Raw genomic sequence first — 16759 nt, forward strand, 5'->3', positions numbered from 1 at the left:
AGTATGGCTAGCTAACAGACGGCACCACGAACAACGAGTCCAGTTATCAACGGACATTGACTATTGATTTCAGGCTTCGAAGCTTGAACGCTTCTCAGACCCTTCTAGATTCTTTCATGTAGGGTCTTGAGACAGTTGACCTCTCTCCCTCAATGTCTCGCACACATCCGTGGACTCGCGTATTCCTGTATCGCCTGGCAGTGGATGCCGTTAATAAGTGGTCGGGTAACATCGTGATGATCGACTCGGCACTTGTCATCGACTGCATCGTATGGTTCCATTGTCACCCTAGAACAACATGTGTGCGCGTTCTAGAATGCTCTGATGGATATACCCACATGTCTAAGTGCCGATACAGAGCTCATCTTTAGTGCCGAAGCCTAGTATTGTCTTAACTAGAACGTGAACTGGTAGAAGATGATCTTTTATGGCTTCTAGAACTTTGATTTTGTGGGTTAACTGCAATGAGGTCAAGTTTGCAACATCTTGCGATATTCATTGTGCACTTCAAACATCCCAGTTGCTGGCGTCAGTATGAGTCAGTGCTTCTCTCTCTCGTCCAGGGATATTGAGAACCTCAATCTCGATCCCACAGTAACAATAATATTAGACAAGCTTAGGACGTACTCGAGGTGAGCTTGGGAGACTTCCGATTAGTTATCTTGGACTCTCTGAGGTAACTGAAGGTCTCGATTGTTTTGCTTCTCAGTGCTCCTGAAGCTCTACAGTTTGAAATCAGGCCCCAATGTGAATTTCTGCTAGACTTGCGCTGCCTGCCTAATATAATCGGCGATGTTGCATGCCATTTGTGCCTAGAAATCGTCACAAGACAGCTTGATCTGACATAAGATTCGAAGAAACAACTACTCAGTTAGAAGACAACGCATTAACAACCCAAGCGTGCATATTCGGACTCGTCATCCTGATTTCCATTCTTGTCTAACCTTTTCTGCAGCACGACACCAGGCGCCATCCTAACATTACTCCAAGCAATCTACCACGCAGTAATATCCTCAACTTCAGCTTCTCCAAATGTGCTCGACTTTGTGATTTGCCCAACACTGGCCTCCTCGGGTGCTCCGCCATCCTTGGACATGATATCAGGCAAGACCTCCTTGAAAAATGAGAGAACGTAGTTGTTGACCTGCTCAAACTGCAACAAAAATGCATCGTGACCTTCAGGACTCTCGATTCGCTCGAGACGCGCATTAGGTACGTGCTGTGCAATCTCCTCCTGCTCAGCAAAAGTGAAGAGGCCATCGCTCTCAATGCCCAAAACAAGTGTGGGTTGTTGGATCATAGCTAGTGCATCTGCGATGGTGTCTGCTCGGTTGCGTGACACGTCATGCGTGTCCAATTTACGAGTCATGGCAATGTAGCAGTTGCTGTCGAATCGCGTAACAAACTTACGTCCCTGGTATCGTAAATACGACTGGGCGGAGAAATAGTGCGACTGAGGCAGCTCTCCTCCAGTGAGGCTACCATTGGTAGGTCCATGGAATTGAGGATCCGCTACATCGGGCACAGCAGGTGACTCAGCAGTTGAGGCTGCATCAGTTGTGCTGTTCTGGCGAGATATGGATGTACGCTTTACGACATGGCCATCGTTGTGAATATGGAAGTGTGCCTCTGAGGGAGTCGAGGGGCGAGGTCGACCTCCAATGGTTTGGACCTTGGATGGGTCGGGGATGTTGCGTCCGAATCTCGACTCGAAGGAGTTACGGCTTCGATATGTGAGCAAAGCAGACATACGAGCCGCACCTAGACCAGTTGAAGGGGGGTCGTCAAAGGCATAATATCCATCGTCGTACTTGGGGTCGGCGTAGATGCTCTGTCGTTGAGCCTCACCCCAGCTGATACCCCAAGCGCTATGTCTGCTTGAGGTCGCGATAGGGACGATGCATCGGATATAGTCCTTGCCAAAGTATGCCCACTCAAGCACAAACATACCACCCAGAGAACCTCCAACAACAGCAGCAAGTTGCTTCACGCCTAGATCATCAAGGATGAGCTTGTGGAGGCTGTCAATAGTTAGCCGCTGTTTCTTGTTCAAGCGAACATGAACGCAGGTGTCGAGATTCTACGAATCTGAACTTACTTGACGTCATCTCGAATTGTAGTGAGAGGGAACTCGGGTCCGTATCGACCCTTGCTTGGATCATTGTCCTTGGCAGTTACTGGGCTTGCGGTACCATAAGGGCTGCCAAGACTGTTCATACAAACAATGAAGAACCTCGAAGTGTCAAAAGCTCGGCCAGGACCTCCAAGTAGAGGACCCCACCAGTCGCTCACATCGGCACTTCCGGTGAGAGCATGGCAGATTACCATGGCATTGTTGCCCTCTTCATTGAGTTTGCCGCGAGTTGTATAAGCAACTGGTAGGTTGTAGAGTGTGACTCCGGACTCGAGAGTGAATTCTGGAACAATCGCTATCTGCTGCTCAGGAATGAGGGCAGAGAACGGGTTCTCAGGCTGTGATTGCGTTCTTTCTTACAGGTATTCAGTCACTTGTCTTCTATAATGATGAGGGTAGAAGGGCATGAAAGGGATGAAGGACGAGGGAAGAGAAGAAAGAGATGCTGAAGGAAGCATACAATGATAAAGGTAAATACTGACCATAATGTTGACGAGAACCGCCATTTGTGTTAGTGTTTTCAGCCATAGTCGCAGCTGGCATGATCGTCTGAGGTTGTCAAAGTTTCTCTCCACGATATCTGCACTGATGTACTTTGTGAGAGGTTATACAAAAAGATCGGACCGGGGTCGCTCCAGGGTCTTAAAGTTTAATATCGAGGTCGCTCAATCTCAGAGTGACTCAACCCGATTAAAATTGGGACTTTTCAGGTATAGATATGTTAGTCAATAGTGCTTTAGAACTCAATTGACCCAAAAGGAGTGATTCTATGAGTGTTTAGGTGAAAAAACCTGGGCCTTGCTATGGCGTAATTCTGGCTGGTCTCCATGGATGCTATGACTCAGCCAATTGAGATGCTCTCTTTGATGCAGGAATTGGCCGGCAACGGAGGATGTGGCAATCACGTGCCGACGTGAGTCTGGGGAACGGTTCGGTAATATCAAATTGATTGTTTCCGGATTCAAATCAGGTACAATATGAATGAATCTATTACATAACTCAATATAAATGTCTACAGTCGTCATTTCTATTGTCAACCCAAACCAACTGTTATTCAATAAGTATCAAGCTCTAAACTGAAGTGGCATTCAACCCTGAAACCGATGAGATAAATAAGGTACAGCCCCCAGGGGGATCAAATGTAAAATCAGTACTTCTAACTAAGGATTTTTTATAGCTAATCTTAACTGATCTGCTTGTAGATCAGTCTAGTATTATCTCTATAGATATACTGAATATATAATATCTTATTGGTGTTATTAATTCCGTTGTGGCAAGAAATACCTAAAAAATCGCGGAAATGCACATTTGATACCCCTGCGGACTGTACCTACCTAGAATCCCAATAGAGCGGTACGTACTGTCAAGTCCGCTGAAGGTGGTCCGTGCGGGCGCTTTGCCTGCCACTGGCCGAAGGGCCTCCAGTGGTTGGCAGCCTCGTTTCCCCAGTAAAAGGATAAGGCTGCCAAAACGTCGTGACATGTAATTCCATCCGTGCTTTTGCTTTGTTGGAGCTTCTTTGCTTTATTCCTTTCTTCTCAAACCCATCGCGACTGGGCTCACCCAACGCAAACAACCAATCGCACACGTATCTTGCTTCTTTCTGTCAGATCAGAAGATAATTGCGCACTCTTGTACTACTACCAACTTCTTTTCTTCCAGTCGTTCCCTTGTCAGCTTTGTCGCGACTATAACCTTCCCCACCCGGACTCCTTGTCGTCAAAAGTCAGTCTTTCCTCATCCGCGCCGCAGCCTTGATAGCAACAAATGCTGCTTCCTCCGCTATTTTCGGAACTCTCAACTCATATTTTCTCTTCCAGACCTTGACATCCATAATATTCGACATCGCACATCATCATCACGATCATCTAATGAGATAATCATCGCTTTCGGTTACGACTTCATTATCGCGAGTTATGCCTCCGGGTAAACGAAAGAGAAGTGATCGCCATTCCGTTGAAGGCGGCCGATCTTCTCCTCATCGACCCGGTGATACCGCGCTTGGACAACACGACCGCGACGATAACATGGCTCGTGGTCGTGGCAGAGGGCCTAGAGGTCCCAGCCGACGCGATTCATCTCAAGGTCAAAACCGAGGACCCCCAAATCATCAACAGAACCCTTCATCAACGCAACGACGGCCCAGCTCTTCTCATACACCACAGCCACCGGCACCTCCTCCTCCTCCTCCTTCTGCGCCAGTGATCAAGAGACCTGCTTATGCACCACCGCCGTTGTTGCGACCGCCCTCTCCGGTCCGTTCTAACTATCGCTATAATCATCTTACGAACGAGAAGATTAGCACTTGGGCTGAGAGTGGTCGGAATGCAATCATCCAGCATGGAAAGCAGTCGCGGGAAGATGTTGACATTACGGAGCTGTCAAGCTTGTTCCAAGAGTTCGTGCACGCAGTTGTCGAAGCTCGATTACCACCAGCCGATGCAGGTGCCTGCGTCAAGGAAATTCTTGGTGACGAAACGACGGAGATTATTAAGGATTCATACGCGTTCGCTCCCCACACCTTATTTCTTGACTCCTTGTCCATAGTCATGGATAACGAGCCCGCCATTTACAGGCCGACTCTTCGTGAATTCGTCCTGTCATCTGGCGTGTCGTCCAACCTAATGCGACAAGTGCTCGAAGCTGAAGTTTTGCAGCGGATAGGACTCATTCGAGATAACTTTGTCAAACTAGGTATCAAGCAAGCAACAAACCTTCTATACCGACAAGCCAACTATAACCTGCTCCGCGAGGAGACGGAAGGATATTCAAAGCTCATAACGGAACTTTTCACAACTAGCAGTGTGACTCCCCCTCCTCCCGAAATGGCAGAGCAGACCTTCGAACGAATCAAGGCTCTTATTGGCACATTCGATCTTGACGTCGGCAGAGTATTGGACGTAACCCTCGACGTTGCGGCTGCTGTTCTCATCAAGCAGTTCAAATTCTTTGTCAAATTTTTACGAGTTAGCTCCTGGTGGCCTCGATCTCATCTCAAATTCAGTGCCGCAGTCTATGTTGGTGGCTTACCCTTGTGGGCAACCCCAGACTACTCGCAGTGGACAACGACGGAAGATGATGAGAAGCTCCTGGAGGAGAAGAAGCGAGTTCGAGATATTGCTTTCTGGGATCGAGCTCGGGAAGTTCACATGGAGGCTTTCTTTGAGCTTGGTGGTCGACAAGTCGCCGATTCTGACTCGCAACAACTTACAATCACCAACGGCGCCGAGTGCGATGATGCTGCCGCTGATATTGAAAGGCAGTGGGTACAAGAAACCAAAACCCTCCCACCCCCTGGCAACAGAACGGCCGCACAACTACTCGGCTTCAAGTTGCGTTTCTACAACTCCAATGCTCGCGACCAGACAGATGTCCTCCCCGCCAATCTGCTATACTTAGCTGCTCTTCTTGTCAAGATTGGGTTTATTTCCTTGACCGATCTATACCCGCATCTTTCGCCAGCTGATGAAGACATGGAGGCAATCAAAGAAAAGGAGATGAAGAGGATCGAGGAGGAAGAACGATCTTCTCGTGGCGGTCCGATGAACGCCCTTCTCATGGCTGGTGTCCTGCCCCAAGGCGACGATGATAATCCCAATAGCTCGAATATGCCTAGGCGCGAACTTCCCAAGAAGGTTGAAGCAGAAACGAAGGAGGCTGCCACAGAAGCTGCAGACAACAAGCCAAAACTGCCAGAACCGTTGGAACAAAAAGTGGCATTGCTCACTCAATTATTGACCATCGGAGCTATCCCCGAATCACTATTCATTCTTGGTCGCTTCCCATGGATCCCAGATGTCTTCCCCGAGGTCCTCGAAAGGATTCATCGCATTCTTCATCATTGCGTTGACAAGGTCTTCCGCGACAGCCGACCTGTCGTTGTTGGTGAAACTGGATGCCCAACCAAATTTGTTCCGGATTTCGATCAGTCCGGACTTCCTAAAGGCAGTGTTCGATTGAGCAGATTAACAACCCGCAAGTCTTTGAGGTGGCCATTCCCTGATAAAGTCGACACCAACGAATCCCAAAATTATCGATACTACTGGGACGAGTGGGCCGACAACATCCCTGTTTGCCAGTCCGTGGATGATATCTTCACTCTCTGTGGGACACTTCTCAACATTTCCGGTGTCAATATTGGCAAGGATGAGGCTCTGTTGACCAAGTTGGCCAGAATCGGAGCGAAGAGTCTTGCTGAGGACAAATCAGAGCACAATCTTACCCGATGGCACGATCTACTTCGACGACTACTGATGCCAGCTTTGAGTCATACCAAGGCTAATGCTTCAGCTGTCAACGCTATCTGGGAGCTCTTAAGGCATTACCCCATGACCACTCGCTACTCCATGTACGCCGAATGGTTTGAGGGACAGATTTCTCGATTGCCCGCTATGAAGGCAGCTTTCGCAAAGGCCACATCGGAAACAAGGGGCACCATGAAGCGAGTTTCTCTCACGAACTTGAGCGAAATGGCTAAGCAACTCGCCAAAACCAGTTACTCATCTCCTGGTATCGTTTTCAGGGTTGCTTTCGAGCAATTGGAGTCCTATCCAAATCTGATCGATGCTTTTGTAGAGTGCGCCAAGTACTTTACAGATCTCTCCTACGATGTGCTTGTATGGTCCTTGATGAGCTCTCTTGGCAAATCAAGGAGTCGTACTCAAGCTGAACACGCTCTCACTACCAGCAAATGGTTACAGGCCTTGTCAAGATTCTCTGGCAGAGTCTTTCGACGATACACAGTTCTTAACGCCACACCCGTCCTACAATATGTTAATCATCAGCTCATTCAGGGCAACTCCACCGACCTTATCATTCTAAAGGAGCTCATCACCTCGATGGGCGGTATTGTTGACTCAGTTGATTTCACTGACCTTCAAATTTTATCCATGGCTGGAGGTGAATACCTGCGACGCCATACTCTAATTCGCGGCCAGGACAAGCGATTCGAGAACATCAAGAGTTCGAAACGTCTCATCCAAGCTTTGACGGAGTCCAAACTTGCCGCGCAGTTACTCATTAACCTGGCACAGTACCGACAAGCAGCTCTCTTTCAGGTGCCGGACGATGAAGCCCACATCAAATATCTATCCTCGATGATTGACGATTCGCATCGCATCTTGGTTCAATACCTCGACTTGCTCTGGAGTAACATGGACCCATCGACCTTCGACGACCTTGTTCCCTCGATTCCTGAACTCATCCATTCGTACGGCCTCGACCCTAGTCTGGCTTTTCTGATCGGCAGGGCCAGCCTTTCTCATCGCATGCATCCCTGGAAGCCAAAGAAGGTCGACGAGGCGAAGGAAAAGGCTCAGGTCACGCAACCTACAGACAAAGAAGGCGATGTTTCAATGTCTGATACGCCTGCTGCTTCCGGCGGCAACGAAACACCCAGCCAAGAAGCAGTACAGGCTGAAGAACAGGCTGGTGCCCAAAACTCACCAGCACCGAACACAGCAACTAATTCACAACCATCACAGAAGTCGGAAGATTCCTCTCTTATCAAGATAACATTACAGCCGATTGTGGATGCCATCCAAAATATTATCCGTCCTGAGATCTGGCAGACGATCACCCCAGAGCTTTATGCGAACTTTTGGGCTCTTCAGCTAGGTGACCTCTATTGTCCAGACAAAATCTACAGACAGGAGAAAGATCGCCTCAGAGCCGAAGAGGTCGCTATCTCACGAGATCGAAGCGACATGTCAAGGCGTGGACAAGAGCGCAAAGTGGAAAAACGAAAGGAGCTTATGCAGCTCCAGATCGGGCTTTCAGAAGAAAACAGTGAACATCTGATGCGCCAGGCGAAATGGAAAATTTACCTGAACAAGCAGTTCCAATCCTCTTTCCCAGAACCTCGAGCCAAGCCAGACACCATATCCGATATTCTACTCGAGCAATGTTTCATCCCTCGCATGCTTCTCTCCAAGGCCGATGCCGAGTATACATACAAGTTTATCAAGGCACTGCACGAAGGTAATGCCCCGGGCTTCCAGTTGATGTCACTCTACGACCGTCTATTCAACGCCAACCGCCTGAGGGCTCTTATTTTCACATCCACAGTCATGGAGGCTGAGTATCTTGGTCGCTTCTTGAAGCTCATTCTTGAGGATCTATCGCGTTGGCACAAGAACGCGACGGTTCCCAATAATGAAAAGGACAAGTCAAGAGATCAGCCAAGATTGGGTGTGTATGAGAAAGAGGCCAAGGGAACCCCCGATCAGCCCCGCCTTGGGTTCGCTCTGGCTTTTGACGACAATGACAAGCCACTGACCTTTGTTGAACACGAACAATTCCGTGACTTGCTCTTCCGCTGGCATAAGAACCTCAATAGCGCTCTGCGTTCTTGTTTGGAGGGTACGGAATGGATGCATATTCGAAATGCCATCACAGTTCTGAAGGCGGTCCTCGATTTCTTCCCGGCTATCGACTTTATGGCTACGAAATTTTCAAGCCTTCTCCAAACTATCACCAAGCAAGAGAGTGCTGCCAAACCTTCTCCTGATAGCGAGGTTGGCGGACGTGTCGATCTGTCAGTCGCTGCTCAGGGTGCCATGTCAGAACTTCAGAGGAGGAAATCCAAATGGGTTATGGTCCAGGCTTTCCGCCCTGGTGGTGTAAGTGCTACGATATCGGTTTCCCGGACATTACTGACCCTCAATAGGCTGGCGCTGCTCAGAACGAAGCAGACAAGACGACCAATTTGCGTGCAACTGCGCCAGAATTCAAGCCTGGTCCCAACAAGTACGTAGATATCTCTGACAAAGATGCATTAAGTCTAACAAAACCAGGCAATCAAGGGGGAAGCAAACGACTGCTGAGGAAGAAGATGGAGAGGTCAAGGATGGCAAAGACTCCAAGAATTCCGCGACAGATCTGACGAAATCCACAAGCCCGGCGAAGGATTTGCTGCCAGCCAAGCCAGGATCGTCTCGGGATTCAAAACGCGACCATACACCATCTGGTCCCCGCAACTCCAATAACAATTCTGGTGCTGGTGCTGGCGCTGGTGCGAAGCACGACTCTCGGCCTAACACGCTTCCGGAACGGCCACCTCATACCCTGCCTAGTCGCCCTGATGTGCCTATTCCTGCGCACTACGCTCCCGAAAGATTTAACCAGTCCCGCGGGCATGAGCGTCGTGATGGTAAAGAGCCCAGAGACGCACGCTCTAGGGATTCTCGTGAGCCTAGGGAACCTCGCGATGCTCGAGATCAACGTGAGCCTAGAGAACCTCGTGAGTCCCGGGATCAGCGCGATTCTCGAAATTTTGATCCTGCTCGTCCTGATCGTTCGCGCGACTTCTCTGAGCGACGAACACAAGATCACGGCCGGGAATCAACTCGAACTGACGGGTCAAGTCGTCGTGGCGAACATGAGCGAGACCGAACTAGAGATTCTAAGAGCAGCAGGGGTCACGACCATGGTCGCTTGAACGAAACACCTACCCCAGCCCCTACGGCTCCCGCTGCAGCTGTCGAGGCACCTGAGCCACATATCAACCCTGAGCGCGCTGCCCTGTTTGCTCAAGACAACGAACGGGCTCGTGCACCGGACTCCGATCGGTCTAGTAGAGGTCGTAAGAACGCTCCCGTAGAGCCAATGGATACAATCAATCCGGAGAGGGCAGCCCTGATGGGTAACAGAGACAACACACCTTCACGCGCCCCTCGGAACGAGCCACGAGATCACAACGCTCGCGGTCAATCTCCTCGACGAGGAGGTCGGTATGGGCATGAGAGTGGCCAGCCTGAAGGTGGACGTGAAGACCGACATGATCGCAACTATCCTGTGGAACACAGGCCTTCTTCCGGAAGAGACCCCCGGGAGCGATCACCGTACCGCGGTGATAGACCAATGGACCGTGAGGCTGAGCGAAGTTCTGGACCCAAGGGTCGCGATGCTTCTAGTTTCCATGGAACTCCTTCTCGAGTTCCCGAGCCTGAGCACAAGCCACCTCATCAAGATGATTCTTATGGACGTCTCAACTCGATACAGAATGTCACTGAGGTCCCTTACGGACCAAGCGGACCAAGAGCCCGTGGACGAGGCTCAAATAGAGGTCATGGTGTGCCTCAAGGCCTGCCAGGTCGACTTGATGGCAGGTTTGTTGGTGCGGAAGCAGAACGCCCTCCTACTCCAGATCGACCACCACCTACTGGTCCGGCGGCGTCAGGCAGAGGAAGACGTGGGTTCGATCAGAACAATGGCCCTGTCACGCCCTCAGGCACGCCAAGCGGCCCCCAAAACCGGATTAGAAACGCAAACCCCAGCCAGGGTCTGCCTTCTCCTGCATCCAGTAATGCTACACCTGCAGGGGTCCATCCAGAGCGTCTAGCACAAATCGGTGCTCAAGTTGGTGCCGTCCCTCCCCCTCCTCCTGGACCGCCGCCGTCTCATCCTCATGGCCATAACCATGGTCACAATCGTCAGTCAATGCCTGGAACCAACACTCCCGACCGAGGTCCTGGGCCTGGACAACGACAAACACCTAGCAGCTACGCAGGATCACCAGCTGGTGAGCCTAATGTGCCTACCGGTCCAGCTTCCTCGAACGAACGTGTTCGCAACGGTGGTGGGCGGAGGCAGCTTGCGGGCATCAACAGCACCCTGCAACAAGCCCAAGCCAATATGCCGGATGGAAGCCGGAGCAACAGCGGAAGAAGGGGCCATTCACGCCAAACCCTTGGCGGTTCTGATGCTCAGGTCTTGACTGGAGGTTCCCCCACCGCTACACCGGCTCAAGAACGACAAGATCCTATCAGGAACGAATCGTCAAGCCGGGTGCCCGCCAATGGAGATGAAAGCTCAGGTCGTAGCGAGCATGACCGAAGTCGCCGAGGTGACCGTGAGAGTCGGCCCAGCCGCCCTTCGCGTCGAGGAGCTAGTCGTGAACGAGAGCGAGATCGTAGTCCAGGTCGAGAACGCGAGGGCAAGGAACATCGCGAATATCGGGACCGTCGATCAGGAGCTGGCGAAGGTGGCAGAGAAGAGAGGGAATCTAGGAGATCTAACAGAGATCAAAGCGGTGCCCCACGAGAGCCTATGGGCCCTCCTCCAACAGGTAGTAGAGACCTGGTTCAAGGTCGGGAAGGACGACATAGAGGTGATGGTCAAAGCGGCCGAAGTGGTGAGGATTGGGGGGGCAGCGGTAGAGGAGGCGGTCGTGGAGGACAGCGTGATGGAGGGCTGCGACCGGAGGATCGCCGTGATGGACGAGAGGATCGTGGACGCAAGAGAAGAAGCGAAGAAGGAGTCGGAAACTTATCGAGTGAACGTGAGAAGCGGCCTCGGCGATGAAAGACATAAATTGAATGAAGCAAGGAAGTCGGCATGTTTTGAGTATGAGAGAAGGAGAAGAGACAGAAAGAGAAGAGACAAGAAAAGGGGAGAGAGAATACGAGTTTGATCATGGATATACAATAACGATACGACCCGCAGAAGAGGACTTCTGACACGACCAAGCAAGCAGTCTGATCAGGAACGAACGGATGGACAACAGACGAGTCGCATTTCCAGGGCGTTTATCAGGACTTTTGTCACATTATGCTCCTTTCCGACCTTTGCATTATCAATCAGTACACATCTCCTTTTACTACTACTACAATTATTACTGCTTTTCCACACATGCACACATGCTCGCTCCTTGGAGACTGCACTTGGTCTCAACAACATTATCATATTGAATCAGTCGGTCTCAGCAATGCCTCGAAACAAAAGAGTTGCATCAGACTCTTGTGTCTATTAGAATCGGCTTTTGGGGGGTTCAGGTGCTTTAGTTGCAAGGCGTTCAGGAAGTGCATTATACCCATTGGGCGGCGAATTTGCTTGCCTGTTTCTGTGATACAAATTAGAGTAAAAAAGACTTTGGGGTCAGGTTTCTAGAGAGAGGCCTTGTAAAGTATTGTAGGATTCTTGCATTAGGGGGGATGAGACGGTTCAGGCAGTTAAGCATACCGAATAGTATCAGGCTATAAGATCTTCAGATTTACGTACTCTTCCTACTCAGTGCCGTATACTTTACTGTAGATGACAAGTTGGGTGAAGATATAAACTCTACGTTCGAATGTCATCACTCAACATTGACAGTTCTAGGGCTGTGAGATTCAGTTACTTACTTGTCCTACAGTCACACGTATTGGCTAAGAACTTCAGCTTCTATCTCAGTCTGGCCTTGAAGACAGAGAGTAATAGCCCATAGTTCTCACCTCGTTTAGTTGATCCTTCAATACCGGGTAACCAACGTGTGTAATTTCAGATGCATTCAGATCATTTGTTCACTCGACCTATGACCATGAGAGCAATCTCATCTTGACCATGTTACTCCATCAACGTCCCAACTTCACAATCACATTATGTCGATCTCGGTCTCAACGTCGTAGCCAAATACGCACAGAACAATATATTCACACATCTCAAGGTGTGCCAGAAACGCGCACCGGGTTCGGAACAGTCAGCGATTGATTGACAGAAATCGAGACAGGGTGGACGCAGACCGAAAGCGTGTGCGTGTGCGTGTGCGTGTGCTTTACGTACTTTATGTACTGTACTTTTGTTTCGTTATACAGTCTCTGCCTTGATTTCTGGTGTTTCTGTCCCTGACGATCTTTTCTCTTTGACTCAGTCAACTCGCCCTGGTGAAACGCATCCGGACGCCACAGTATCCACGTTAGACGCAGGGGCATGATGAGGAATTGATCTACGGGGAGTAAAATTGGATAATCCTCATTTGAATATGCTTATTTTTTCATCTGGCATAATTTTTATTTGCCGTCAAGTGATATTTGTTCAGCCACGCTGACGATTGTAATTTAGAGAGCTAGCTAGGGTACACAATGCTGTGGGGTATCGATTCCATGAGTGAGAGAGAGGTGAGACGTCAGAGTCTCAGATGAGAAAGCTTGACAATAACCGACGACCGGGCTTTGGTGTGTCCAGTGTATCAAGACATGAGGCCTTAGTCCCAGGCGAGGGCTTGAGCACAACCAATGATCGGCCTGGGCCTATGCCTGCTTCTTTGTATATGACTTGTTCCATCGAAGAATGGCATCAATGAACTTCTTGCCGGGGAAATCGATGATGACGATTCCAGTTCGGGTAGTGTCTTCGTTATCTTCAAAATCCTTAATCCACTGGCCAGTCATGTCGTTCATACCAGTGACAGTTCGGTTCATGGGCCCAGCCGCAGCCTCGATAGGCAAGACACCAACAGAGGCTGAAATGTGAGCCAAATAGAGGACCTTGTTGTCGAGAGGTGCTGTTGCAGCGAGTTCGAGAGCATCACGGATCGCAGTCCACTTCTCCGACAGATGGTAGATATCAGGAATGATCCATATATCTTCTAAGATCATTTGATGGCCTTCCCACTTCAAGCCATATGGTCCTCCTCGCCAAGCTGGGAAGTTTTGAAGAACAAAGATCTTGGAGCGAAGACTACCAAGAGTTGGCAGAGGGTCAGAAGCGCTGTAGTTGTACAGTCGGTCCCCGAGTGGGTATTTGTTGAAGGCGGCTTCGAATGACAGAGTGTTGTTGTCTCCTATGCCGTTACCCTCCTGCTTGAGGCGCATGATGATCGTCTCAGAAGGGTTCCTGTCCAGGAAGTCGTTCATATAGCCAACCACATCTTCAAAGCTGAAGCCCGTGTAGCCATTGGCATGGTAAATATGCAACTCGTCATCACGTACACGAGCGCGGATGTCGAAGTAGCGAATACCTGCTTCCAGTTGGGTAGTCAGGTTCCAATTCTGACACTGCAGAACCTCGCTTCCTATCTCGTAGGTCATTGTGTCATGTGTACCCGGTATACTCAGGCTCGAGAGGAATACATCGTCGGGGATATCGGCCATCCAGGTCGGGTTGTGAGCCAAGTCAGCATCGAAGCTGTAAGCACTTGAATAACCACGGTAGCAATTCCCATACACCATACAAGGTGCAATGGAGAGAAGGAGGTATATGATGCACATGATGAAGAATGCACCGCCTCCGAGTATCATGGGAAGACGTCGAGTTCGATTCACAGGAGTCGAGAGACTCCGAAAGCCTGATACCGCGACCATATCGACAGGCTGAGTACGGTCGAAGCCGGAGGCGCCGGAAGGGACCTTTCGGTCAACTAGTCACATCGGCAGGTAAAATGAAGATATTATAGAGAGCACCAGGCTCATTTATTGAGTCGCGGGTATTGAAACAGCGTTGTGAGGCTCAGTGTGCATATATCGATGTTTGTTGTGAATGTTGATATTGTATTTGACAAGGCTGATGATGCGTATCTCTAGGATCAGAGACGCATCCGACTTAGGCGATGACATAGGAGCTAGGGAGCTTGGGCCATCCTGCGGTGCCACCTGCGACAGCTGAAGACCATGAGTGGTCAGCTCTGAAGCGCTATACCGATTTGCCTACCCTAGATCACCATCTCATCTGAAGATTGTACCCAGAATTTCATCTGTTTGCAAGAACCGCATCTCATCAAGTAATCAAAACAGAGATTTCGTGGCCAGTCGGACCTATGTAGTCAAAAGCCTCGATCGGGTTCGTCCGTAAAAGGTTCGTTTTGCGGCTCTGCCCCATTATCTCGACTAAGATCGCGACCGAGTGTTTCACGTCGATTAGCTCTGCATTCGCGAAAAACTCAAAGCCATAGTAGGAAGGCCGCTTAAATAGATGACGAACACGCATGTCAAAAGCAGAAGAAGGCCCAACAAGTAAGTTAGACTACTCAACCGAGCATATATGTTTAAAAACTGCTCCATTGTCGTCGTGGAAAGTTGAAGCATTTCTCCCACATGCCGTAGTTTTAGCTCTGAGATGTACGAATCAATGATATCTAGATAGTCATAGACCACAGAACGGTTACGTGTACTGCACAATGGAAGAAACTGGGAGTAGAGATACAACAGCAACATAGAATTGATTATCACATCAGTCAAAGCTCCACGATATTGCAGTTTGCAAAATGCTCCGGAACCTTCGAGAGCGGAAAACCTAAAAAAAAAAATTGAGCCTCTACACCCTCACGACGCAACTAACATCGACCGACTGCAGCTGGTGGCGGGCGGCTTGCAGCAGAGTGGGATTCTCCTGGCGAAGCGGCGCAGCCAAACACGCAATAGCGACAGTGGTTGAGCTTGTGATTTGCCTGTGACAGTCTTTTCCCTCAACATAGAGGAATCATATTCTCACTCGAGCATCATAGAGGGGAAAAGAACTACATGCAGAGGTGGTTGTACAGTACCTCAAGGCTCGTCGGCTAAAGTAAAAGACATACAGACAGACAGTGGTGCATCGTGGCACAGCGTAGAGCCGAGAAGTCACTGCGTTTGTTGACAGAAGAACCTGGCCATTGGCATGTGCGAATATGTCAGAGCTTAGTCAAGTTACCTTGGACAACGGAGCCTCAACTACACAAGACAACGTGACACAGCGACAGAGCAGTCAGAGGAACATGGCGGATGTGGCGGCCAAGATATTTATGGTGACAGCCTCGGTTTACGGCTCGATGATGCCGATATTTGGTATTCACGAGATATCACACAGGCAGAGAATCGTGACAACCCCCCCACGCATATCATTGCTTGCGTGACTCTCCCAAGCACACAGCCGAGAATTTGGTTGGGAATAGCGTCGCAGATTGAGACATTACAAAGCATCCTTGCCACGCCCGTGTTCAGTCGGTTCTGACAAGGACAAGCAAAAAGGGTTCTCGAGAAAATACGATACAGCATGTAAGAAATCGGAAGAGCTAGCTACGCCATTGGACAATTGGAACACAAGCGCGTCAAAGAGGGTGTACTCGTCTGCAGAGATGGGGTAGCAGTCACTGCACTTGGCGGCAGTTGGAGTTCGTGTTGGGCTTGATGGAGGGTGTTGAAGTCGGATACTGAGAAATGTGAGTGAGATTCACAGGTGGTGTAGGTACAAGACATCCATAGTATGGAGTACAGTACATACTTAATCATAAGCCTCTTGAGATAAAAGTGTGACGAGGTTATTGGACCGCCAGTGACATACAAAATTAAAGGCGATGGTTCCTGGATAATAACTGATCGAAATATTACCCAAGTGCCAAGTTTTTGATCATCATCATCATCATCATCGATAATAAGAGGCTGCTACTATAGATACAGTACAAATACTAAAGAAAAAGTCCCGGATTTTAGATCAAGAGGCTCACAAACTCCAGCCATTTCTAAGCTTCACCACCACTATCGTGCATATCGTGCCATTTTCCACACAGAAATAGACCGAACCGCCGTAGCAACGTCGACTCAAGATGGACTAGACAGACCTCTTGGGCTCTTAGCGTGTCAGCATACCAAGGCAATCTATCAATTGACTTTTGTTCCAACTTAAAAGATACGTATTCCCGAGCTGGTTTACGTGTTCAGCTGGACAAGGCAATGGATAGATTCTTTGTAAGTTTAACCCTCAAGCTAAATAACTTTGAATCAGCTAGACTAGACACATGGAGAGAGAGAAACTGGGGCTACTGAGTAGATTGTTGCCCAGTCAGAAAATTAAAGGTGAGTTTTAGATCTCCAGTCACACGACAGCGGCTGAGTCTCTCTCAGTGACGTTGAATTGTGAAAGGGAGGCTCATTCCCGCGTATTGCTGTATTGTCC

At 49.4% G+C, this 16759-nt stretch overlaps 3 protein-coding genes across 3 annotated transcripts; 1 reads left to right on the forward strand and 2 right to left on the reverse strand.

Moving 5' to 3' along the window:
• Positions 1–994: 994 nt before the first annotated feature.
• Positions 995–2640, reverse strand: J7337_009489 (uncharacterized protein; the record flags this gene model as incomplete). The annotated part of the gene is made up of 3 exons (XM_044827084.1): positions 995–2021; positions 2099–2472; positions 2617–2640. 3 exons carry the CDS (start codon positions 2638–2640, stop codon positions 995–997), a joined length of 1425 nt encoding a protein of 474 aa, XP_044677678.1.
• Positions 2641–4050: 1410 nt separating this feature from the next.
• J7337_009490 (uncharacterized protein) lies at positions 4051–11437 on the forward strand (the record flags this gene model as incomplete). The annotated part of the gene is made up of 3 exons (XM_044827085.1): positions 4051–8754; positions 8802–8881; positions 8929–11437. 3 exons carry the CDS (start codon positions 4051–4053, stop codon positions 11435–11437), a joined length of 7293 nt encoding a protein of 2430 aa, XP_044677679.1.
• A 1703-nt stretch (positions 11438–13140) lies between these two features.
• On the reverse strand, positions 13141–14100 carry J7337_009491 (uncharacterized protein; the record flags this gene model as incomplete). The annotated part of the gene is made up of 2 exons (XM_044827086.1): positions 13141–14017; positions 14057–14100. 2 exons carry the CDS (start codon positions 14098–14100, stop codon positions 13141–13143), a joined length of 921 nt encoding a protein of 306 aa, XP_044677680.1.
• Between the last annotated feature and the right edge of the window lie 2659 nt (positions 14101–16759).

This window comes from Fusarium musae, chromosome 7, assembly GCF_019915245.1.
Source record: "Fusarium musae strain F31 chromosome 7, whole genome shotgun sequence".
Taxonomy (NCBI): Eukaryota; Fungi; Ascomycota; class Sordariomycetes; order Hypocreales; family Nectriaceae; genus Fusarium; species Fusarium musae.